The 26207-nt window shown below is 42.9% G+C and overlaps 1 protein-coding gene across 6 annotated transcripts in view; it reads left to right on the plus strand.

The window, feature by feature from the left end:
* The window catches only part of pde3a (phosphodiesterase 3A, cGMP-inhibited), a 538978-nt gene that overhangs the window by 450295 nt on the left and 62476 nt on the right, over positions 1-26207 (plus strand). For all 6 annotated transcript variants that reach the window (XM_072241233.1, XM_072241234.1, XM_072241235.1 and 3 more), the window contains 3 exons: positions 15527-15612; positions 17673-17863; positions 24057-24194. In XM_072241233.1, coding sequence (XP_072097334.1) covers positions 15527-15612; positions 17673-17863; positions 24057-24194 — 415 coding nt within the window. The remainder of the gene's footprint in view (positions 1-15526; positions 15613-17672; positions 17864-24056; positions 24195-26207) is intronic.

The raw sequence follows: 26207 nt of genomic DNA on the forward strand, positions 1-26207 counted from the left end.
TGGAAAAAGAGTTAACAGTTGATGTTTCGTGTCAAAACCCTTCTTCAGGACTGAGAGGGAAAGGGGAGAGACGCCTTAATTAAAAGATGGGGGTAGGAGAAGCGGACTAGCTGGAAGGTGATAAGTGAAGCCAGGTGGGTGGGAAAGGTCACGGGCTGGAGAAGAAAGAATCAGATAGGAAAGGAGAGTGGACAATAGGAGAAATGGAAGGAGGAAGGAACCCAGGGGGGAAGTAATAGGCAGGTGAGATGAAGTCTGCGGTCGCAGGTCTGGGTGAGCCCATGGTCGGAGAGTCAGAGGACAGCGGAAATCATAGCGGGGGAGCAGCGAGAGAGGGTCTCACTGAACTCCCGTCAAAGGGAAGCTTTAAGCTTCTTCAGGGTAGGCATCCCTCAAAGAGACTTTGTAGCAACCCTCTCTCACTGCTCCCCCTCCGTGATCTGTGCTGCACTTCAGCTCTTCAGCTATGTACTCACCTAGACCCGCTACCACAGACCGAAGGCTCCTGCAAGTCCTTCCCGAGGGCAGCAGTGTGAATAGTGCTTAGCCCTGAGGGTGGGGCTCCTTGATGACAGATGTTATAGCACTTTTCATTTGTGTAATTATTGAGATACGGTGTGGGATAGGCCTTTCTGGTCCTTTGAGCCACGCAGCCCAGCAATCCCTGATTTAACCCTAGCCGAATCACTGGACAATTTACAATGAGCAGTTAACCTACCAACCGCTACGTCTCTGAACTCTGGGAGGAAACCCACGCGGTCACGGGGAGAATGTTATAAACTCCCTGCAGACGGTGGCAGGAAATGAACCTGGGTCGCTGGTACTGTAAAACATTGTGCTAACCACAATGCTGCCATGTCACTTATAGCAGTTACAGAAGCCGGGCAAGAGCCTTCACTAGACTGAGGCTTATTCGTTGTATCTGGGATGTACTTCTCATTTTTTAACAGTGAACAAATTCGTACTGTGTAACAGTGAGGTGGCCTTTTTTATTTGTCTCTTTTCCCTCCCACAATATTCTGTGATTGCCTTCACTATATTCTAGCTTGTTTAGGTTCCTTCCCCTGCAACAGCTCTTTTCTATCTTGACAACAAGTTATCTGAGAACAACAGATTACAGCTTGCCCTCTGAGAGTTTGGTCATAACCATTATTGAAGGGCAATAACAAATTTGCCCATTGCTGTGAAAATAGGTTCGGATTGGCACAAAAAATAACACTGGGGTAAGCAGCACTACTGAAAGGGCAGCCTTCAAACTTGATCACAAAGCTCTCCCAACACTCCCAGCTGACGTTTTAGAATTACAGGACTTTGGATAGCTATGGTAACAAAATTTAACCAGTCTCTCGATTTTCTTGAAATGGATTTAAACTAAATTATTGGAAAGAGTATGTACCAACTACAGAGGCATTACACAAAGGACAGTTGTACTGTTTGCTTTTTGTTTGAGAAACATTTGTCTGTAAAAGACTGATATGTTCGTCAACCAAGAACCTAAGATGAAAACTTTGGCTACTTCAGTGATTTTAGCCTGGACGTCAACAATTGCTCTGAACTTCCTTGGCAGTAAAGTGTTGTTTATGTTACACTGACTTACTTCCGATTTCAATTGTCAATTTGCAGTGCACAGTTGAAAGCAATATGCAAGCTACTTCACAAGCTCGATGACGTGGTGCTGGAGGGTACATGGATAGGCAGAGTAGGTAGTTGATAATGCCAGTCCTTGTGCAGAACTGCTCCCAACTAATATATCACCTAAGTTGTTTAAAGGAATCCTTCAAAACTTGCAGCTAGGTTGGTGGTTCAGTTGGTACTCCGTAGACCTGAGGATATACCCTGTTAGCCTGTTCTTTTTGGAGAAAGTATAATGCAATTGTTGTGTTGATTATGAATTCCAAATCAGCAGGCATTGGTGGCAAATCTACTAGGCTGCCATATGTTAATTGCTTCATTTGCATTAGAGGAGACCTACTTGAAAAGAAATGAACTTGTCAGAAGTAAGTTGTTTTTTCCACACACAGTGTGGTTTGTGCGTGGAACGTTCTGCCAGGGGTAGTCTTTGAGACAGATACATTATGGGCATATACAAAGTTCTTAGGTAGGCCCATGGATGAAAGAAGAATGGAGAGCTACGTGGGAGGGAAGGCTTAGACAGGTCTTAGAGTAGGCTGTAAAGTCAGCACAACATCGTGGGCCGAAGGGCTTGTACTGTGCTGTAGAACATACAACATGTTCGATGCCCTAAACCATGCAAACTATCATCCTATCTTGTTTATAATGTGTCAGTCAGCTACTGCCAGATCTTCAATAGATGGCTGATGCAGGGCTAGAGTCCTATCAACAGGCTTCTGCTTCCAGTTGTGTTAGTGCCACTGTTCATTGTGCTCCCTCCTGCACAGACTGAGAGCAGAGTACCTGCACCAACCCAATGCACCACCGAACCACACAACTAGTGTTCTATTCTGTTAGTGCTTGCCATCATTGGACATGCAGCTGCGTTTCTCTCCCCCCAAAGATATACTCATAAAGCTTTAAAATATATACCTTGTTTAGTGCACTGTAGATCATTTTGGTTATGAGCAAGATTTCCACGAAGACCCATTTTACGCCAGCACCACATTATATCCAGTAGAAGCAAGCTGAGAGCTTTTATTTACACAGGGTCTAGTCCTTCAGTACACAATGGGGAGTAGGAGACTGGGGGACTGGTGTGAAACTGTGGTCTTCCCACTCCAGATTTCAATATATCCCACAGCACAAATTCCTGGATCCTAGAACGTATCTACAGTATTTGCAACTATCTGGAAGGTCAGTGAGTTTCGGGCAGACCAGTAGGCATGTTCACCGAGCTGATGGTCCTGCAAGAGCAGTTGCTGTTAAATATAATGTTGTGCTTTAGGTAGAATCCTCACAGTGTGCGGTGGCGGATAGAACACTGCAGCAGATTTTAAAATCATTTACTAGATTTGGCCATTTCTGGCAGGCCCGCCATTTATTGCCAACCTTCAGTTGTTCACATAAGGGTGTGTTGCTGTTGTCATTCCAACGTACACTGCCCTTAAGGTGTCTGTGTTGTGAATGAGGTAATCAACCACCTTCCTCCCAAACTGTGTATTTACCAGGATGTTCTGGGTCGAGGTTTGTTCCAAGTGTAACTAAGGACTCATAAGTGTCGAAGCTGTCCCCAGTAATGCACACTGAGACTAGCTTCAACTGCTACTCATCAACTCAGTGAAAGATTACCTAAAGGTTCTACACAAGAGATTCTGCAGATGCTGGAAATCCAGTACAATACACACAAAATGCTGGAGGAAATCAGCAGGTCAGGCAACATTTGTGGAGGGAAATAGTCAACGCTTTTGGCTGAAGATCGGGGTGAGGGGGCACCCCTTCTCTTCTCACTTGTTCATCTTCTCCATCAGCTGCCTCTCCTCCTTCCATTTCTCCCACTGACCACTCTCCTCTTCTATTAGATTCTTTCTTCTTCAGCCCTTTGCCTTTTCCACCTATCACCTCCCAACTTTGAACTTCATCCTCCCTCTGCCACTCACCCACTTTCCTCCTCACCTGGCTTCACCTATCGTCCGTCAGCTTGTCCTCCCTCCCATATTCTTATTCTGGCTTCATCCCCCTTCCTTTCCAGTTCTGACGAAGGGCCTCGGCCCAAAACACTGACTGTTTATTCCCTTCCATAGATGCTGCTTCAGCTGCTGAATTCCTCCACCATTTTCTGTGTGTTACCTAAAACCAGTCGATCTTCCGGTGCGTTGAAATGTCCTCAAGTGAATGCTGCTGCCAGCTGACAATTACTAGGTGAAGGAGGACATGCTGAGAGATGCAATGACGCAAGCTGCAGCCATGGAGAAGGGCCACATTCTAACTCCTATCACCACTGCACACTAAGGAGCTGGGTCCTATGCAACAACCTCCCAAAAATACTTCATGGGTGCAGTGTTTATAGGGGAAACATGAGTCGCCTTGATATAATTTAAGAATGTGTATTGATTTGATCACACAAATGAATATAAAGGAAGACGTGTACTGATTGTAATTCTTGTATGTGTATTTTTATGCATAAAGTACAGTTCTGTGCAAATGTCTTAGGCCCATGTAAAAAAAAATCTATAAAGCAAAGAAGTTTTCAAAAATAATGAAATAAGAAGTTTCCAAGCATCAAAAAATTAATATAATGAGCAGTAAACAGTAAAAATTTAAATGAAATCAATATTTGATGTGACTACCATTTGCCTTTAAAACAACATCACTTCTCTTAGGTTCACTGCCGAGCAGTTTTTTTAAGAAAATCGGCTGGTAGGTTGTTCCAAGCATCTTGGAGGACTTGCCACAGTTCTTTTGCAGACTTTGGCTGTCTCGCCTGCTTCTGTCTCTCCCAGACAGTTTCAATGTTGTTGAGATCAGGGCTCTGTGGAGCCCATTCCATCTAAAACCATATTAAAAAAATATCTAGGGTGTCTAAGACCCTAGATTTATATATTTTTAAAATAAAAAAGATATATTCCCCAGTGTTGCTGAGAAGGGAGTGTGCAACATGAAAGTGAAGGAACAGTGGTATATTTCCAAGTTACAATGATCTACAACTTAGGGGGGTAAAACAGCAATTAGTGCCTGCTCTTACCTTCAAAGTGTTAGAAATCATGGGCTGCAAGGGCATTTTAGAGTCTGTTGTATGTTTGCACTTATTTTGCTATTACTATTTGACATAATATCGCTGCATTCATGGCTACATCTTACAGACACATACATCATAGCTTTACCATGTATCAGCGTTCATTTAGATTAAAACTGTAATGTAGCTTTGCATGTTATATAAACATCTCTCCCTTTTGCAATACCTAATACAGCAGCAAGTTCTACTTTCTGTGCAGCTGCTATAAGTGTCTCCAAATTTGTCAGCTGAGATAACATGACCAAGGAAAGCCCCTTGGTGGGTGAAAATGAGATAAATATTTAGACTAGTAAAGTCAAATACGGTAAAATAGTAAGGTATTATCATGTAACGTAACTGAAAAAATGTCCAATAACAATTTAATGTGGTGTTTAAAGTCAAATCCAGATTATGTGGTGCCTTTACTGACTTTTTCACGAGTGTGATACTCCTCCTCACTAAATATTTGGAGAAGCACTGACAGCTACTTTATTGGTGTAGGGAACAGGATAGATAATGTGAAAAGAATGATCCCTTTTAAATTCAACAGGTTACCAACAACAAAGATGTTTATTTATATAGCGTTTTTAACACCGAAAGGGAGTCAATGAAATCAGGGTCTGCAAAAGGGGCTGGAACTGAGGCAGTACAGGCTCCCCAGAATCTGTGAGAGTGGAAGAAACGGCAAGCTGTAACTGCCTCTTGCATTTCGGTTTACTGTCTTGTACTTCTGCTCTTCCTGATAGTTAGTTGGCATTCATTAGTGGGGGGATTGAGTTCAAGAGCTGTGAGGTAATGTTGCAGCTCTACAGAACTCTGGTTAGACCACATTAGAATATTGTGTTTAGTTCTGGTCACCTAATTTTAGGAAGGATGTGGAAGCTTTAGAGTGGGTGCAGTGGAGATTTACCAGGATGTTGCCTGAATTAGAGAGCATATCTAATGAGTATAAATTGAGTGAGCTGGGGCTTTTCTCTTTGGAGGTATATAAAATGATAAGAGGCATAGATTAAGTGGACAGCCAAAGACATTTTCCTAGGGTGGAAGTGGTTACTTACAGAGGGCATAATGTTAAGATGATTGGTGGAAAGTAAGAGGGGGGGATACCAGAGATAATCTTTTTTTTACACAGAGTGTGGTGAATGCATGGAATACCCTACCAGGGTGTTCTGATATTGCCCTTTGAAGTATAATGTTCACTTGTGTTTTTGATGATATCCGTGAAACGTGCCTTGGAGCATTTTATTACATTAAGAGTATCATATAAATACAGGCTAAAGTTGTAACAGTGATGAAGAGGATGGATATTGTTTAATTCTGTTTGAGTATGGGTTTCTTTCGGTTCAAAAAGTAAACATTTAAACAAAACTACTTCAAGATCACATTGTATGTGAAATTTGATGCTCGATTTTTGGACACCATGTGTGCCCTTTGACCTATACTCCTTTGGCTTCTCTTAAACATTGCATAGCAGGACATTCACAATAATGGCCGCTTACTAATAAGGTCTATTAATGAACTGGATAGATGGAATTGGCTGGGGTGCTCCTGTCATGAAACTGAGCATCAATATTCCCCACCTGTTCCTGAGAAAGTCGAAACTAGTGCATGATCTTCATATTTCATATTACAATTTCTAATGATGTCAAAGAAGGTTGTTTGGTCAATCAGATCTATCCTGGTTCTCAGAGTAATTTTACTGATTGCATCCCACCCTCTCACTCTTCCCTTCACTCATACGTTCATCACAGCCAAAGTAGATTTATTATCAAAGTATCTCTATGTTACCGTATACTAGCTTCAGGTTCATTTTCTGAAGGGCTGAAGAAGAAGGAATCTGATAGGAGGGGAGAGTGGAGCATGAGGGATAGGGAAAAAGAAGGGGAACCAGGAGGAGAGAAGAGCTTCTCCCCCCACTTTCACTTTCTCCCATGGTCCACTCTCCTCTCCTTTCAGATTCCTCTTCTTTAGCCTTTTACCTTTCTGACCTATCACCTACCAGCTTCTCATTTCATCCCTCCTCCTCCCCCACCTGCCCATCTTTTCCCTCATTTTCTTGCTAGCATTTGGAGTAAAATAAAGAAATACAATAGAACTTACAAAAACCTAAACAGCCAGTGTGCAAAAGAAGACAAACTGTGCAAATAGAAACAATAAATAATACTGAAAATATAAGTTGTAGCGTCTTTAGGTGGTGGGATCAGTTCAGAGTTGTGGAGAGTGAAAGTTACTCACTCTGGTTCAGGACCCTGTTGGTTATAGGGTAACAACTGTTCCTGAACCTGGGGGTGTAGGACCTAAGGCTTCTGTATCAACTGTGTGAAGATAGTAGCAAGAAGGGAGCATGGTCTGGATGATGGGGTCTTGATTATGGATGCTGTTTACTTGTGGCAGCTCCGTATACATGTGCTCAGTGGTGGGGAGAGCTCTGCCTGTGATGGACTAGGCTGTACCCACCACTGTAGACTGTTCTTGGGCTTTGGTGATTCCACATGAGGCCATCACCTGAGTTTCTTGCCATCCACCACACCGGGGGTAATTTACAGTAACTACCAATCAGCATGACTTTATGTCTTTGGACTTTGTAGGAAAAGCAGAACACCTGGGGAAAAAAAAACTCAGAGGTCTCAGCTAAAGCCTTGTCTGAGGTCAGAGAGCAGACATGGTGCTCAAACAAACCTAGCAACAAATCTCATAGTCTTTATGATCTTGAAGCAGTTTTCTGGTGCTTGGCTCATTTAAAAGCTGCTGTTTTGAATCACCGGGCTTAAGATCAAAAGCATTCAGATTCAGATTGAGATTTATTTATCACATCTACAGTGCCTTTCAGTTAATTAGGCCATCGGTTAATCAAGGCAGCTGCTTATTTGGGACAAACTCTTAAAGTACAAAAATTAATTGAGAAAATAGCTGGGATTGCCTTGTTTGTTTTGCCAAACAGTTTCTAACTACCATCAGATGTGTGCACTTGTGTGGTCATTAGACACTACACCTTGCTTAGAGCAAACGGTTTTTATATAGCATCAGTTGTGTGCGCTTGTGTTCAAAAAGCAGTGATTTTTCTCACTGATAATTGCCGAGAAATAAGCAGTACGACAACTTAGAATTGTTTTGCTGACTGTGGTTTCAAGCATTTAGGCTTGGAGATACCAGAAATGGCCAAGAGTTAAAATGAAACAATTTCACTTCATAGACAAGTGGAATTTGAAGGTATCAACAATCATCTTAAATGTTACAATGAAAATTAAAATTTGTAGGATGCATTGCATGAAGGTAGTCCATTATCCAAATTTGTTCATTTACAGCAAGGGTTCCCAACCTATTGGTATTCATCCATCACATAACAAAGGTTGGGAAACACTGTTTTACATTCAATCAAAAGAAGACAGCAGCATATACTGGACTATAACTCTTAGAACTAATGCACAGTTCTATAATACTGTGATAATATTGATAGTGCTCTAACTTGTTCTTTATTTTATTTAAGTACACAATTTGCTACTCAGATAAACAATGTGCTTTTTTAAAATATCTTTTAAACTACTTCCATGAAACTTCGGCTGATTGGGCAGCTGCTTTTTTTGGGCCAAAATGTACTGGTCCTGATGTGCTCAAATTAACTGGAATTCAGTATACTTTGAAACATACAGTGAAGTGTGCTTTTTATGTTAGTAACCAACATACCCAAGGTTGTGCTATGGGCAGCCTGCACGTGTTGCGGCACATTAAACAATGCCCGTTCATATTAGCTATCAGGCACCTACCTATACTTATCTCATTTACAAGCACATGGCCTATAGCTTTCAATGCCTTGGTGATCCAACTGCTTATCTAGATATTTCTTAGGTGCATCACAATAAAATCCCCATTCTCAACAAAGCCTGTAGGTGTAAAATAAAAGTCGAAGCATTTGGGGTGCCCTATCAAGAAAGGCAAGATAATTTGTGTCTGTATTCCTTGGAGTTTAGAAGAATGGGGTGACCTTATTCAGAGACATAAGATCCTCAGGGGTTTGACAGGGTAGGTCCTGAGATATTGGGACAGTCATTAATGAGGAGACATAGCTACAAAAAAGGCACAGTCATTTAAAACTCAGGTGCCTAGAAATTTCTTCTCTCAGAACATGGTGAATCTCTGGAAATCTTTGCTCCTGGAGGTGGTGGAGGCCAGAGCTTAGAAGATATTTAATGTGGACAGAGAGAAATACGTTTGTATTTATAAGATTGAGGAACTGGCATCGAAGAGAAGTTGAGGCCAGCATGGAATCATAGTAAATAATGGAGCAGGCTTGAGGGGCCTGGTGACCAAATCTCGCTCCTATTTTCTTGTGGTCTCTTGCTGCATAGATAGGAAGTCAAACGTTGTGGTGGAAATCGCCATTGTGTTCACGTCCCCCGCCAGGATGCAGTGCACCTCTGTACCCCAATTTGAAGAAGTGTTACTGGGCCTTCAAACTTAATTGGTCATTAGAACTCCTTAAATAGTGGGGGGATTAACCACATCTCACAAAGAGCAACATTCTATTAGAACAACACTTCCAGGACAATAAACGTTGCTCTTGGCAGCAATACCCTTAATCCCCCCAGCTCATGTTAGTGTCTACAAAAAAGCTCAAGATATTAGGCTGCGAGTTGCAAAAGGAGAGTAGCAAGACCTCAATATGCTGTATATTCGGATCCCAAGAAGATGTGGAACCTGCAGAATATCAATTGCTCTGCTACAACAAAATTTAGGAGAACCTGTTTAATATTAATATCAATCTAATGTTGCCTGACAGCTATTATATAAATAGTTCGAATGGATATTTATTTAAAAGGGATTGTAAAACACAAAGTAATTTCATGCATTCTGATCAGAGCAGGTCATACAGGAACCTGAACAAGTATCATGTCGGTTATACTTTATACTTCATACTTCATTGTTGCCAAACAATTGATGCTAGAACGTACAATCATCATAGCGATGTTTGATTCTGCACTTCCCGCTCCATGGATTACAAGTTGATAGCAAATATTAAAAATCTAAATTATAAATCATAAATAGAAAATAGAAAAATGGAAAGTAAGGTAGTGCAAAAAAAACCGAGATGCAGGTCCGGATATATGGAGGGTATGGCCCAGATCCGGGTCAGGATCCATTCAGCAGTCTTAATCACAGTTGGAAAGTAGCTGTTCCCAAATCTGGCCATACGAGTCTTCAAGCTCCTGAGCCTTCTCCCGGAGGGAAGAGGGACGAAAAGTGTGTTGGCTGGGTGGGTCCTGTCCTTGATTATTCTGGCAACACTGCTCCGACAGCGTGTGGTGTAAAGTGAGTCCAAGGACGGAAGATTGGTTTGTGCTTCGCTGTTTAGGCGAGTCTTAAAATTTTCCAATCACTGGCTGGTGTTAATTTTATAATAGGTGGTTTAAGGATGGTCAGCATCACAACGGGCCTCTTCCTATATCATAAGTAGGTGTGTGTGTGTGTGTGTGAGGGAGAGAGTGACAGAGAATATATCTGGTAAAGATCAGACTAACTCTATTTATCACATCATGTACATCGAAACATAGAGTGAAATGTGTTGTTTGCATCAAACCAAATCAGTGAGGATTCCATTCTCTGCCTTAATGATACATCAGTCACAGAGGCTACTACTACTACTACTACGTTGACTCAGGCCTAGGGGGCCGGCGTCGGGCACGATGACGGACTCTCCACTTCTCCGTCTCCCTCATCGGTGTGTTCAGTTCATCTACATTAGCCGCACCGCTGTCTTCTAGGAGTGTGTTGACCATAGTCTTGGGAGGGCGCCCAGGGTTCATCTTCCCGTGCTTGGGCTCCCATATGGTGACTAGACTGGCAGGTAGCTCGGGGTGGCATAGACAGTGCCCCGCTAGTTGCTGTCTTCTCGCCTCGATTTTAGTGGTGAGCATCAGTAGGTTGTTATAGAGCTCAACGTTCGTCATGTGCTGTTGCCAACTCATGTCAAGAGCCATCCGGAGCATTCGTGTATAGCAACCATCTAGAGACTTCTGCATTGGCTTGGTGAGTGTCCATGTCTCGCATCCGGATGTGAGAATGGACTCTGTGACTGCTATGAAAATCCTCTTTTTAAACCCTCTGGTCAGGTTCAACTACAGATTTCCTTCATGTCGTTCATAGCCCACAGAAGCTGATAATAGGTAAACTGTTAACGTTGTTAAATACTCAGGTCTTCACTAGTCATTTGGGTAAAGTAGTGGATATACTTCAAAGTGTTGTAATTATTTTTCCTATCATAGAGCCAATCTGATAACTGAGGTGCTTTAAAAACATCTTCCCTGTGCTGTTATGTGTAAAGTGAAGTGCGCTGGGCAAATAATGAAAGTGAGATTAACAGAAAGTAAGCTCAAATGGGATCAGCATTGGCGCAATGCCACCTGATCATTTTCCTTGTAGTATAACTCTATTGGAAGGAAAGGAAAAGCTGGTAACATTCAAGTTTATTGATAACTTGAATCACTGGAGGTGCAACATAATGGGTTCTCCAATACGCTGTTTCAGCAAAATAACAGGGATGGAAACCTTCATTCCATAAGACATCTACCTCCAGATGCTCTTTCCTTGAATACTTAATGGTCTCCACACCTGACTTGAGTCTGTTTTGCTTTGTTAAGGAAGCAGGACGAGTTTCTTAGACTCCAAGTTCGCCTTGTCTTTCCTGTTCCATTGGCCATCTGGAGACAGGTGTCCCAACAGACCAGAGGAATTGTGAGACAGCCGTAAGATATGGAAAGTAATCCACCCACTGCTCTTTCTCTGTACCCTGAAGAGTGGAAGGCATATTTATTGGTCTATCACCTGGCGGTTGGGCTTGTGGAAGGAAAATGGGCTGCATTGAGAACACTTGCAGAAGGTCGAAGCCCAAAGAATGATTGCGAATCCAAAAGTTGAAGCCTGGAGAGTAGAAGCCCAGAGGCCTGGGTTTGGAGGGCTGTCCTTGTGAGTGTGAGGAAGGAAACGGGCTTGTTTTGTAGTTGCTGTTTTGTTGCTTGTTGTGTTCTGTTTTATTCTGCTGATTAATGTGGACATGCTGGGCTGTCCACATTAGACACCTTTTGGGCTGCCCCCAGCACATCCTTTGGTATGTTGTATGTTGGTTATTATCGCAAACGATACATTTCGCTGTATGTTTCAAAGTGCATGTGATAAGTAAATGAATCTGAACCTGAACTTGTACTTACTCAACAGCAGCATGGGTGACAAGAGTGTTGGCAAGTCACCAGTCACCAATTAGACATCCATTTTTACTTTACTCAGTTAAGGATTCCCACCAATGTTTTTAAAGTAGAAAAAAAAGGATATTGAAGAATCCCTTGCCATCTTCCTGCTACAAAAGAGATTTGCAACAGATAGAGCCATTGCCTCACCGCACCAATATCTCAGATTCAAACCTGACCTCAAGCACTGCCCATGTGGAGTTTGCACGCTTTCCTTGTAACTGCATGGGTTTCTTCCAAGTGCTCCAGATTCCTCCCATGTCCCCAGGACATTTCAGTCGACAGGGTAATCTACTGCTGTGAATTGCCCCTGGTCTGTAGGTGAGTGGTAGAATCTGGGGGGTGGGGTGGTGAGGATATGGAGGCAATAGAATGGGACTAGTTTAGAATCTGTGTGTGTTATGCGGATGATGGTCAGCATGAATTCAGAGGGCTGAAGGGCCTGTTTCCTGCTGTGTTAGTCGAAGTAATTAAGTTTAGCAATGTTACTGGTTCATTACGCCAACCTTCAAAATTGTTCCTGCTATTTTTGGCGAATAATTTCTGCTCGTTAAGAGTAAATGGGCACTTTCCAACAGTGTTCAAATGCTGCTTTTAAGCTCAGTGGCCTCTTTATCAGGTACAGGAGGTGCCTAGTGTTTGTGATTCTCTGCTGCTGTAGCCCATCCACTTCACGGTTCAATGTGCTGTGCATTCAGAGGTGCTGTTCTGCATTCTGCTGTTGTAATGTGTGGTTATTTAACTGTCCATGAGGGGACTGCACAGCTCGAAGAATACCTGAGACTAAGCAGCTTCAATGTAAGGAGAGAGTGGGAAAGGCCCAGCCAGCTACATCCACCACCACTTCAGCACCTACACCTATCAACACTGCAATAGGACTTGTGGGCAATGTACCCTTCTGTCATCTCAAGACCCCCAAGTGATCAGATCAACCACCAGGAGAAGAATCATACTCGACTACAAGTGATCACTGATGATGATTTCAGTAATTCTCAGCTTCCTGTCAGCTTGAACCAGGCTGGCCATTCTCCCCTGACCTCTCTTATTAACAAGGCATTTTCAACCACAGAATCTCTGCTTAATAGACTTTTTTTTTCTTTTTCACACCATTCTCCATAAGCTCTAGAAATCCCAGGAGATCAGCAGTTTCTGAGATACTCGATCACTCTGTATGGCACCAAAAATCATTCCACGATCTGTCACTCTGATCAAGTTCTTCTCCATTCTGATGTTTGATCTGAACAACGACTGAGCTCCTTTTTCCATGTCTGCATGTTTTTCTGCATTGAGATACTTTCACATGATTAACTGGTTAGATATTTGCATCAGTGAGGATGTGAACAGGTATACTTAATAAAGTGGATGCTATATGTATATTTTGTCAAATGATATTGATATTAATCATATGATATTGTCTATATAAAATTATTTGATATGCATTGTAGAACAGTTGTCCATTTGGACAGGAGATGATATTCTTAGAGCAACTCACCTCTGGAGTGGGTGATTTTACAGATCTTGCTGGAAAGTTGCTTCTATTTATCACAAGAACATAACTAAAAGTGGAAAGTCCTGGAAATACTCAGCAGGTCAGGCAGCATCTGTGACTGCATTCAGATCAATGGCCCTTCTTCGATCTGCAGTTCTCCTTGCACAGATGGTAGTTAGCCTCAGTGTCAGCAGCATTTTCTGTTTTATTTCACATTGCTCATACCTGTAAATGTCTTTTCCTTTTTGTTCTTCATATTTGATGCAACTTAAATTCAACATGTTTTGTAGTTCTCAATTAGTTGATTGGGATCAATAAAAAATCTAGGGTATTTTTGAATATGCTTTGAAAAATTGAATGAAATGAGTAAGTGTGAGTGTAGGCAGACACTGATCTAGGAAAACAGAAATGAATCTTTAAATTTGTTGCAGTCACAGGGAATTCAATATCAGCCAAAGTACATCAGAACACTTAAAAGTTATTGTCAGGGTACTTCAGAATGGAACAGTGGTTTTAGTGATAAAGCAAAGTTTAGACTAAGCCTTGTTTCTAATTTATAATGTCTAAAATTGACTATCAGGTCAATGTTGACCATCCAAAGGCGCACAGATTTAAAGCATAGATTTACATGAAACCAGATTGTTAAACTTAACTGATATAACCATTCTTCCACCCTTTTTCAGCCAACCATAACCCAAATCTGCACTCCATCCAATAGTTTCATCCAGCTAACTCCTTCCTAATCCAGCCTGTCACCAGAGCAATCATTTACTAAGTTCTCCATTCTCACATGCTTGGGTTAAAGCAGCATCTCCTGAACTGATTTTATTGGTGATCTTTTTTTTCACCCCTTTGCTTCACACTCTGTCCACTATTGAAACACCTTTTCTGTCACTATTGAAATGTTCCAAAACTTCTCAGGCTTTGCTTTTTGGGATTAAAGAATAAACTGCAGACTGTTCACTCATTCTAATCGTTACTGAGAAATTTGATATGATTACCTTGACTTTCAAAGCTATTTCCCAAATGCATTTAGTGGAATGGATTCAAGTTGTTGCAGTATCAACTTGCATTTATGTGATGTACATTATCATCTTACAAATAAGGATCCACGTGCTTCAAAATGAAGGAAAAAATGAATGTGTCGCATTTGATCTGGGAGTTGGGAGTGAAGTGTAGGAATAATGTTTCTGAAGGGGCAGAGGGAGCACTTGAAAGGAAATTCAAGTTCAGAGTCTGAGATCTAGGTCACTGAAGGCTTGGAACTTCATGGTGTGATGAAGGGAACAGTTGAGTAATGAACAAAACCTCAGAGGGGTTGTCAAGAAAAGATTGCATAGATAAAAAGCAAATTGTAAGTACAAGAGATTCTCAAGGCGCTGGAAATCCAGAGCAACACACACAAAACGCTGGAGGAACTCAGCAGTCAGACGGCATCTAGGGGGAGGAATAAACAGTGGACCTTTCAAGTCAAGACCCTTCATCGGGAAAGGAAGGGTGGGTGGGGGAAGAAGCCAGAATAAGAAGGTGGGAGGAGGGGGAGGAGTACAAGGTGGCAGGTGATAATTGAAGGCAGGTGAGGGGGAAGGTAGTTGGGTAGGGGAGGGGCGGATGAAGTAAGAAGCTGGGAGGTGATAGGTAGAAGAGTTAAAGGCTGCAGAAGGAGGAATTTGATAGGAGAAGAGAGTAGAGAATAGGAGAGAGGGAAGGTGACAGGGCATCAGAGGGAGAAAGGAGTGAGCCTGGGAAGGGTCCAGAAAAGGATTTTAAAGCCAGGGTGTTGATAGCAATGTATATGAAGGTGTGAATTTGTGCCTGTGAATCTATGTAGTATCAGTGTAACACTATTACAGCACAAACCAGAGATTATCAGTGGTGCATCGGGCCACTGGTCACGTGGAGGAGAAGGAGAAGGCCTCCTACTCTCACCTTTTGAGGAGATGACAGTGGTGAAAACCTTACAGCCACAGGCTCTGCAGAATTGTGGAGATGAGTGGCCTCTGAGCAGCAGTGGAATAAGGCTGTACCCTTACATAGGGAACTGATTTCAAACCCGGAAGCAGAAAGCGCAAAATGGCACCTAGGACCACTCATTATTTAAAAATGCCTACTTCTGTCTATTTGATGTTGCAGTTGTGGTCGGCCATTCAGCAAGCTGGCACACTCGGAAAGCATGGGGGGAAGAGTGGAGACAACAGTGCACTCACTGCACCGGACAGGTAATTCTTCAAACCAGTATCAGTCTAAACTTAATTAAGAGTTAGTATTCATTTACTTGACAGTGGAAGTTGTCGTTAAATCGGGAGCATTCTGAGACAGGATGCTGGGCTGATTGATGTAGAAGGGCTTGCTTGCTTTTGTGTACTCAGCATTGACCCAGTCAAATGTATTGAGTTAGTTTACAGAGAATGTTTGGAATTTGTTTGAATATTATTTATCATCAACATAAAACTCATAATAGCAATAAGTCATTTCCTCCCATTTCCATTTGTGTTCCAAATCTCCCTCCATAGCAGATGGTAATGAGTCACACTCCGTCAATATTACTGCACATCGATTCTGTCAGTTTCCCCCTCACAGTTACTCTTGCTGTTCCTTCACAGTCTCTCTCACTGCTCCCCACAGTCTCTCTCACTGCTCCCCACAGTCTCTCTCACTGCTCCCCACAGTCTCTCTCACTGTTCCCCACAGTCTTTCTCTCACTGTTCCCACACATTCTCTCTCAATGTTCCCCACACACTCTCTCTCGCTGTTTCCCACACAGTCTCTCACTGTTCCCCACACAGTCTCTCTCACTGTTCCCCACAGAGTCTCTCTCTCACTGTTCCCCTCACAGTCTCTCTCACTGTTCCCCACAGAGTCTCTCTCTCACTGTTCCCCAGTCTCCCTCTCACTGTTCCCCACACAGTCTCTCTCACTGTTCCCCACACAGTCTCTCTCACTGTCCCCACACACTCTCTCTCACTGTCCCCACACACTCTCTCTCACTGTTCCCCACACAGTCTCTCACTGTTCCCCTCACAGTCTCTCTCATTGATCCCCACACACTCTCTCTCACTGTTCCCCACACAGTCTCTCACTGTTCCCCACACTCTCTCTCACTGTTCCCCACACAGTCTCTCACTTTTCCCCGCACACTCTCTCTCACTGTTCCCCGCACACTCTCTCTCACTGTTCCCCACACAGTCTCTCACTTTTCCCCACACACTCTCTCACTGTTCCCCACACAGTCTCTCTCACTGTTCCCCACACACTCTCTCTCACTGTTCCCCACACAGTCTCTCACTTTTCCCCACACACTCTCTCTCACTGTTCCCCACACTCTCTCTCACTGTTCCCCACAGAGTCTCTCTCACTGTTCTCCACACAGTCCCTCACTTTTCCCCACACACTCTCTCTCACTGTTCCCCACACTCTCTCTCACTGTTTCCCACACAGTCTCTCTCACTGTTCTCGACAGTCTCTCACTGTTCCCCACACTCTCTCACTGTTCCCCACACAGTCTCTCACTGTTCCCCACACACTCTCTCTCACTGTTCCCCACACTCTCTCTCACTGTTCCCCACACACTCTCTCTCACTGTTCTCGACACAGTCTCTCACTGTTCCCCACACTCTCTCACTGTTCCCCACACAGTCTCTCACTGTTCCCCACACAGTCTCTCACTGTTCCCCACACACTCTCTCTCACTGTTCCCCACACTCTCTCTCACTGTTCCCCACACAGTCTCTCTCACTGTTCCCCACTCAGTCTGCATCACTGCTCCTCACAAAATCTCAGTGTCCCTCCTTGTCGGCAGTCTGAATCTTACTAGTGCCAGATTCAGACTCCCTGCAATCCACACTGTTGTGTATTATATTTAACCAGTTCTCAAGTGAACCATGTATGTACCTGTACTCTTGGGTACCTCTTTTCTACAACATTCCAAAGGGACCTGTTCACTGTGAAAGTCCCACCTTGATTTGTCTTCCCAAATTGTAACATCTTGCACTTCTCAGAATTGAACTGCATTTGCCGTTCTCCTGCCCATTTACTGAGCTGATCAAGTTCTCTCTGTAATTCTTAAGAACCGTCTTCATTGTGCAGGACACGATCTATTTTAGTGTCATCTGCAAGCTTACTAACCTCAAAGGTGAGGCCCTGATCAGCAGACCCTAAGGGAGTCAGAGTTGTGTTGCTACAGAACATTTCAAGACTTCCAGTCTGTGGGCCAAGAGGCAGCAGGTCCTGCGTTGAGACACAATGTAGTGATGGCTATTTAAACGCTTGTATCTTGCAGATGACCCTGCTCAAGCCACCTCTGACTATGACAGCACCCACGAGACAAATAACAGTGACAGTAGTGACATTGCACAGAACGATGACGATCAGGAATCCTCTGCAAAAGGCTTAGAACAATCTCTCAAAGAACCTGACTGCAGACTCTACAGACCAGAGGACATCACATTACACCACTTGATTCCAGCCCAGGTATGCTTATGGGAACTACGTTTTGTCTGTCTAATGCTGCAGAAGCTTTGGGCAGTGATCTTGTTATAGTCAAAGTCAAGATTATTGTCAATGCACAAGTACAGTGAAAAATGTACTTGCATTAGGATCACAGGCACACAGCATCAGATAAGCAGCTTACACAGAAAAGCATAAATTATACACAAGTTTTACAATGAAGAACACAATTGGAACAGAAAAGACAAAATCCATTGTAGTTTAAAGTGGTTATAGTGTTACTGTACTAATATACTGAGGTAGGGCAGTAGTATAGGAGCTAGCAGATTGTTTTACAGAACCAGTGATCACCAGTCATTGTACAATTCCCACCGCCGTCTGTTAGCAGTTGGTACGTTCTCCTCGTAACCACGTGGATTTCCTCTGGTGCTTTGGTTTTTTTCCACCTCCTACTGATACACTTTTAAGGACTATCAACAGATATTCTCAGCATTAATTTTTTAATTTGCACAGTCTGTCTTTTTAATCACATCGGTTGCCTGTCAGTCTTTGCTGATGTATAGTTTTTTGTAAATTCTATTGTATTTCTTTGTTTTTTTTTGTAAATGTCTGAAGAAAATGAATCTCGAGGTTAGTATAAAGGGAACATCTTGACCTTGAAGAACTGAATGGTTGAAGAGAAGAAGCTCTTCTTCAACCTGCCAGTGTGGGATTTTAGGCTTCTGTACCTGAACCTGAACTGAACTTAAAGACCAAAAATCAATGTTTTAGCAACAACTTCTTCCCCTCTGCCATAGTATTTCTGAATGGTCCATGAATCTATGAACTCTACCTCACTTATTCCCCTTTGCACTATTTATTTATTGTAACATAGTGATTTTTATGTCATACACCAGTGGTCCCCAACCACCGGGCCGCAAAGCGTGCACTACCGGGCCACGAGGAAATGTTATGATTTGCAATATGAGTCAGCGGCACCTTTCCTCATTCCCTGTCACGCCCTCTGTTGAGCTTGAGGTCATTACCAGCGCGTCATCCATGTCAGCGCGGGAAGAAGATCAACTCCTCGAGCTTGCAAATGACGGCGGGCTAAAAAGTACGTTTAACATAACATCTCTGCCGGCATTCTGGATCAAAGTCAAGGCTAAATATCCTGAGATAGCCACGAAAGCACTGAAAACATTGCTTCCATTTCCAACATCATATCACTGCAAAGCGGAGTTTTCTGCAATGAATGCAATGAAAACCAAATTGCGGAATAGACTGGACATAAGGAACCCCCTTCGAGTATCGCTGTCTCCCATCACCCCTTGATAGGACTGTCTTGTTGCAGGGAAACAAGCCCAGGGCTCCCACTGATTCAGTGATATTGATGTGTTGCAATGATTTTATATGTTCATACGGGGAAAATATGCGCAGTGTGTTTACTATCCAAACGTTACTTAAAATGTTATGATGCTATTGACTTATATGTGACTTATATAACCATATAACTGCATAACAATTACAGCACGGAAACAGGCGATCTCAGCCCTTCTAGTCCATGCCAAACGCTACTCTCACCTAGTCCCACCGACCTGCACTCAGCCCACAACCCTCCATTCCTTTCCTGTCCATATACCCATCCAATTTTTCGTTAAATGATGATATCGCCTGCCTCTACCACTTCTATTGGAAGTTTGTTCAACACTTACTTCAAGCTCCCCTGTCCTCCTCTGATAATTGACTTATCACTATATTCATGCGAGGAAAATATGCCCTGTGTGTTTAATATTAAATTTGTTAGATAAACCCTTTTAGGAACAAAATTGAGTGTATTAGCCACTTATCACCTATGTTCTGGTCGTGATTAACACTGTCCCCCCACCCCCGAACAGAATCACCAAAAACGATTTGTAGAAAAAAATCAGCATGAACACGCATGTGCAAGTCACGCATGCACACTGGTGCCCGCGCAAGGCTTCATGGTCATGGTAGTCTTTCTCAGGGTAAACCCAACGTATTTGACTGCTACTCTTGTGTGTTGCCAACCCTACCCCCCACCCCTCCCTGCCGGGTCAGGCGGTCTGCAAGAATATTGTCAATATTAAGTCGGTCCGCAGCGCAAAAAAGGTTGAGGACCCCTGTCATACATAGTACTGCTGTCATAAAACAACAAGTTTCACAACAGTCAATGATAGTAAACCTGATTGTGATACTGACTCTCTTGCCGGACCGAGGCTGAGAGAAGGGCATGGCCTGGATAGTGGGGACCTCCAGGAGGGTGAACCCACGAAAAGCACCTGGCCCAGACGGGGTACCCAGCCATGTACTAAAGAGCTTTGCTGATCAACTGGCTGGTGTGCTTACTGAGATCTTTAACCTCTCGCATCGGCAGTGTGTCGTGCCCACCTGTCTCAAGCAGGCTTCTGTTATACCAGTGCCCACGAAGAGCTTGGTGACCTGCCTCAATGACTACCGCCCAGTAGCATTGACATCCACTGTGAGGAAGTGTTTTGAGAGGTTGGTGATAAAACATATCAACTCCTGCCTTAGTAGGGACTTAGATCCACTCCAATCTGCCTACTGGAGCAACACGTCCACAGCAGATGCCATTTCATTGGCTCTTCACTCAACCCTGGAACATCTGGACAGCAAAGGTGCATACACCAGGATGCTCTTTATCGACTACAGCTCAGCATTCAATACCATCATCCCCTCAAATCTAAACAATAAGCTCCAAGACCTTGGCTCAATACCTCTTTGTGCAGTTGGATCCTCGATTTCCACACCTGCAGACCCCAGTCACGTCAGATTGGCAACAACATCTCCTTTGTGATCTCTATCAGCACAGGTGCAGCACAAGGCTGTGTACTGAGCCCCCTGCTCTACCTGCTTTACACTTGATCTGGAGTGGTATGGGTAAGCACAGCCCTAATGCCATATTCAAGTTTGCAGATGATGCCACTGTGGTAAGCTGAGTCAAGGGTCGTGATGAATCAGCCTATAGGAGGGAGATTAAAAATCTGGCTGAGTGGTGTCGTAACAGCAACCTCTCACTCAATGTCAGCAAGACCAAGGAACTGATCGTGGACTACAGGAGAAGGAGACCAGAGGTCTATCAGCCAGGCCTCTTCGGAGGATCAGAGGTGGGGAGGGTTAGCAAATCTAAATTCCTAGGTGTTATTATTTCAGAAGACCTGTCCTGGGCAAGCATGTAGGGCCAATTACAAAGAAAGCACTGTAGTGCCTCTACTTCCTCAGGAGTTTGCAAAGATTTAGCATGACATCCAAAACATTGATAATCTTCTGTAGATGTGTAGTAGAGAGTCTATTAACTGGTTGCATCACAGCCTGGTACGGAAACACCAATGCCCTTGAACGGAAAATCCTAGAAAAAGTAGTGGATTTGGCCCACAACACAAGTAAAACCCTGCCAGCCATTGAACATATCTACATGAAACGCTGTTACAGGAAAGTAACATCCATTATCAGGGACCCCCATCACCCAGGACATGCTCTCTCCTCAGTGCTACAATCAGCAAGAAGGTACAGGAGCCTCAGGATCCTCAGCACCAGGTTCAGGAGCAATTATCACCCCTCAACCATCAGGCGTTTAAACCAAAATGGATAACTTCACTTGCCCCATCATTGAAATGCTCCCACAACCTATGGAATCACTTTCAAGGACTCTTCATCTCACAATGTTTATTGCTTATTAATTCATATTATTATTGTTTCTTCTTTCTTGCCTTGCACAGTTTGCTGTCTTCTGCAGTCTGGTTGAACACCCTAGTTGGGAAGTCTTCCATTGATCCTATTATAGTTATTATTCTATGGATTTCTTGAGTATGCCCACAAGAAAATGAATCTCAGGGTTGTATATGGTGACGTATATACGTGTATCAGTCAGTCAGTGGGTGCCGTCCCAAATCCGGGGTTGGTGGCTATGCACCTCCATCTTCTTCGATCTTGCGACAGCACCGAGTACAGCCTCTCCTCCAGTTTGTTCTCGCTAGCCGCCTTGGCACCGCCCGCCGCCGAACTCGAGCCGGAGGCCGTGTCGGCCTTCAGCCACGGTCGCTTCTTTGAGCTCGGCCCTTCCTTATTTTCGTATGATCTCATTCTTCTGCATTTCAATCAACCTGTAAATAGAGAGACACAAATTGGACACATGAAGTGTGGTGTAAAGGTCCATGCTATCTTTTAATGCCTGATGGGCACTAGCCTCCCCATCATCCAGGACATGCCCTCTTCTCATTGTTATTATCAAGGAGGAGACACGCATTCAGCACTTCAGGAACAGCTTATTCCCATCTGCCATCAGATTTCTGAATGGAGAATAAACCCATGAACTTTATCTTACTATTTCCTTTCTATCTTTTTGCACTACTTATTTAATTTATTTTTATACTCTTATTATTGTAATTTAAAGTTTTTTATTATGTCTTGTAATGTACTGCTGCCACAACACAACAAATATCATGACATAAGCCAGTGATATTAATTCTGATTCTTCTCATCTGCCTATCACCTCTCTGTGGTGACCCTCTTCCTTCCCTTTACTCCTTTCAGATTCATTCTTCACCAGCCCCTTACCTTTTCAACCTATTATCTCCCAGCTTTTTAACTTCATCACCCATCCCCCTCCCAACTGGCTTCACCTTTCACCTTCCAGCTTGTCCTCCTTCCCCTCCACCCATCTTATTTTGGCATCTCTCCCCTTCCTTTCCAGTTCTGATGAAAGGTCTTGGCCCGAAGCTCATTTCAAAATGGAAATTAATTTCCATAGATACTGCCTGACCAGCTGAGTTCCTCCAGCATTTTGTGTCCCTTGCTCTCGATTTCCAGCATCTGCAGAATTTGTTGTGTTAATACACAGGAGATGAGAACCAGTTTCACCATGCCCTCAAGTGGCCAGTGTTTGCCATTACATGTTGACTTCATGCCAAGACTTTTTCAGATTCGAAGCACATTTATTATCTAGCATGTATGCAGCATACCACCCTAAGATTCACTTTCCACAGGCAGCCACAAAGCAAAGAAAACCCTTGACCCTACTCAAAGAAAACATCAAGCACCCAATATGCAAAAAAACAACAAATCAAGCAAATGGCAAAAAAAGACGACCAAATAACACACAGAATATTAAACATCAAATTGCAGAGTCCTTGCAACAGTCTGGGAATTCTCACTTTAGTTCCATTCAGTTTAATTTAGCACTGTTTCATTCATTGGCTGCAGAGCCAGTCGTGTGGAAGTGGCCCAACAAAATCACGCAAAATAGCAGTATAAAGGTCGTAACCAGAAATCAGAACCATATTTAACAGGAACAGAAGAATCCTCTAAAAACAAGTCCAATGCCCAAAGTCCTGCAGATCAAATCTTGCCCAAGACCCAAGACTCCTGCACCTTCCTCCGGCAGAAACAAGGGAGAGGCAGATCGATCAAATGCAGGCAGACGGTGCTGAATACCTGTTTGTCTTTTGCTCTCATCCTCATTGTTTTCTTAATTTTGCTTGACGCTTTATCAGCTAGCTTGGTGAGTACTAGAGCTGATCATGGGTTCACGTTCTACCAATAAGCCACATACTTCATTCTCAGTCTCGCTCTCAACCATGCCAAATTCCCTCAGAGACAGCAAGAGAGCCAGATCACTCAGTCAGCCCAAAAACTCATTATAAAATGTAATAAAAGTGCAAATTACAGGCTCCAGTTGCACAGAGATTAGTAGGAAAAGTATATTTAAAAGAAGTAGTCAGTATCAGAATCAGGTTTAATATACTAGCTTATGTTGTGAAACTTGTTAACTTTATGGCAGCAGTACAATGAATTACATGGTAAGTAAATATAGAGAAAAAACTGAATTACAGTTAAAATAACTAGTGCTAATAAAACAGAAATTAAAAAAGTAGTGAGGTAATGTTCATGGGTTTAATGTCCATTTAGCAATTGAATGGCACAGGTGAAGAAGCTGTTCCTGAATCACTAAATGTGTGCCTTCAGAACTACCAGAATTGACCAAATTCACCGGTTAAAAAACCCATGAAATTGTATGCAGTGCAGTTTTAACACCTTGCTTCATGTTACTTTCAGTCCTCAGCTGGTGATAAAACCAAGACCAGCATTGCACAGATGTCCTCTGCTTCCTGATGGAGGTATTGGGTTTGATTTATCCCCTAAGTTTCTGAATAAAGTTGTACATGATTCCAGCTAAGCCTTTCCTTTAATTTTCTAGGAGAAAGCAATCCTTGCTGCAGAACCTCTTCTAATGGAAGATCTGGAGCTGATATTTACACAACTCAACAACTGGAATTTTCCCATCTTTGACCTCATGGAGATGACGGGCTCAAAATGTGGCCGGATACTTAGCCAGGTGAGAAAGTCCTTTCTTCATGCTGGTGCGTTGTGTTGTGTAAACACACGTGACATGTTCTTGCTGCACTGGTTTCTGAACTACATCTGACAGGTAGCAGAAGGTGTCCTTCTGTACAATTGGTTCCCTTTACGGGCACGTCTTTTCGACGAAAACTTAATGAATTAGTGCCAATAAAGAGAGCACAGAAGAGATTTACAAGGATGTTGACTGGAATGAAGGTCTGTATTGTAAAGAGGGATTATGTAGGCTAGCCTTAACCTCACTGCAATATAGAAGGCTGTGAGATGACCCTATAAAGATATACAAAATTATGAGTGCCATAGATAAGATAGATAGAGAGTTTTTTCCACAGTTGGGAAATGAAATTGAGGGTACAGGTTTAAGGTGACGGAGAGAAATTTAAGGGAAATCTGAGAGGGAGGTAATTGTCTTGAATGAGCTGCCAGAGATGTGGTAGAAACAGATACAATTTGAGCAGGTCATGGAGAAGAAAGTTCTAGGCCAAATATCCGTAAGTAGGATTAACATGAACAAGTGCCAGGCTTGGCAAGGATGTGATTGGCTGACAGCCCCATTTCTCTACCGTAAGCGTCTATGATTCTATGAATTTGTGCATTTCCATTAGTTTGCCTTCCCAAAGATGTAGTGCCACGGTATAATGATTAACTTACAAGATTGGTGTCAGAGAAGTCGTTTATTTGTGTAGGCAACCAATGTTCTTTGAGACCAACCAAGGAAGATGGGGAAATTTACATAAAACCTGAAACTGTGATCCATGAAATGTTGGCTTGATGTTAGGCCCAAAAGGGAGGGGAATTCTGTTCAGAGCTGTAGGTGACTCCAAGTTCATGAATGCAGCTGACCATGATACCGAAATGGCCTGGGGACAAAGTAGGGGCAAATCTGAAAAGTTAACCTTGCCATTGATATCCTCATCCTGCTGATGAATGAATTATAATTAAAAGAAACATAATTCATGGGGTGAGATCCCAAGACCAGTTCATAGAGCTGGCTTCAGTTCAGCTTTACTATTTTTTCATGGATTGGTTATTTTCCTGTTTTTAATTCTCATATTTTTCTTACATCATAGAAGAAGGCAATGTGACCCGTCATTCTCCCACTTATTTCCCTGTGATCCGTTCTCCCTCACAGGCCCATCAATGTCACCCCCTCCCCCCTTCCCTTCCTCAGACTCCTGGCATCTCACCTATACGCAAAGGAATTTACAGTAGTCCATTAATCAAACAGCACGCCTTTGGGATGTTTGAAGAAACTGGAAAACCGGAGAAAACATCCGTGTAGAAATAGTCATATATATATATATATATATAAAAATAGAGAGAGAGAGAGAGAAAAATGATGACACATGTGGATGATGGTAAACCTGATTCTGATATGGGCCTGTATTGTGCACTGAGAATGGGAAGGGGACAGGGAGAAGGGAATCGTGGCTGGGGAAAGGGGAAGGGAGAGGGAAAGGAGAGGGAATCATAAGAGAAACATTCTGTAAAGATTAATAAAGCAATTGCTTGGAATGAAATGACATTACCTGGTGCCTCAAGGCTATACCTGTGCCAACCCCACCCTGGCACTCCTTCTCTGCCACCGGTCCCACACCTCTCCAGCAGCATTCACCCTCACCATTCCCAACATCCTGTTTACTAACTCACTCTCCAGTCCACGTTGACAAATAGAGTATTGAAAAAGGATCTAGTATATAAATCCAGTATGTGCTGAGGAGTTTTGCACAGTACTGTGTGTGTGTGTGTGTGTGTGTGTGTGTGTGTGTGTGTGTATATATATATACATATACACACACATCTATATATATATGTATATATGCATCAATATGAATTTTCCAGTAATTATGTTATAGTTGCTTCTGCATTTTTCTAGAAAATTTTTAGTTTTCAGTACAGATGACACACCACTTTGATTTATCTATTTTATAAGTTAATTGTTACCACTGAGATTTGTGTTACTGTGTTATCTTTGTTTGTGTAGGTAATG

The sequence above is a fragment of the Mobula birostris genome, chromosome 23 (assembly GCF_030028105.1).
Source record: "Mobula birostris isolate sMobBir1 chromosome 23, sMobBir1.hap1, whole genome shotgun sequence".
NCBI classification, from domain to species: Eukaryota; Metazoa; Chordata; class Chondrichthyes; order Myliobatiformes; family Myliobatidae; genus Mobula; species Mobula birostris.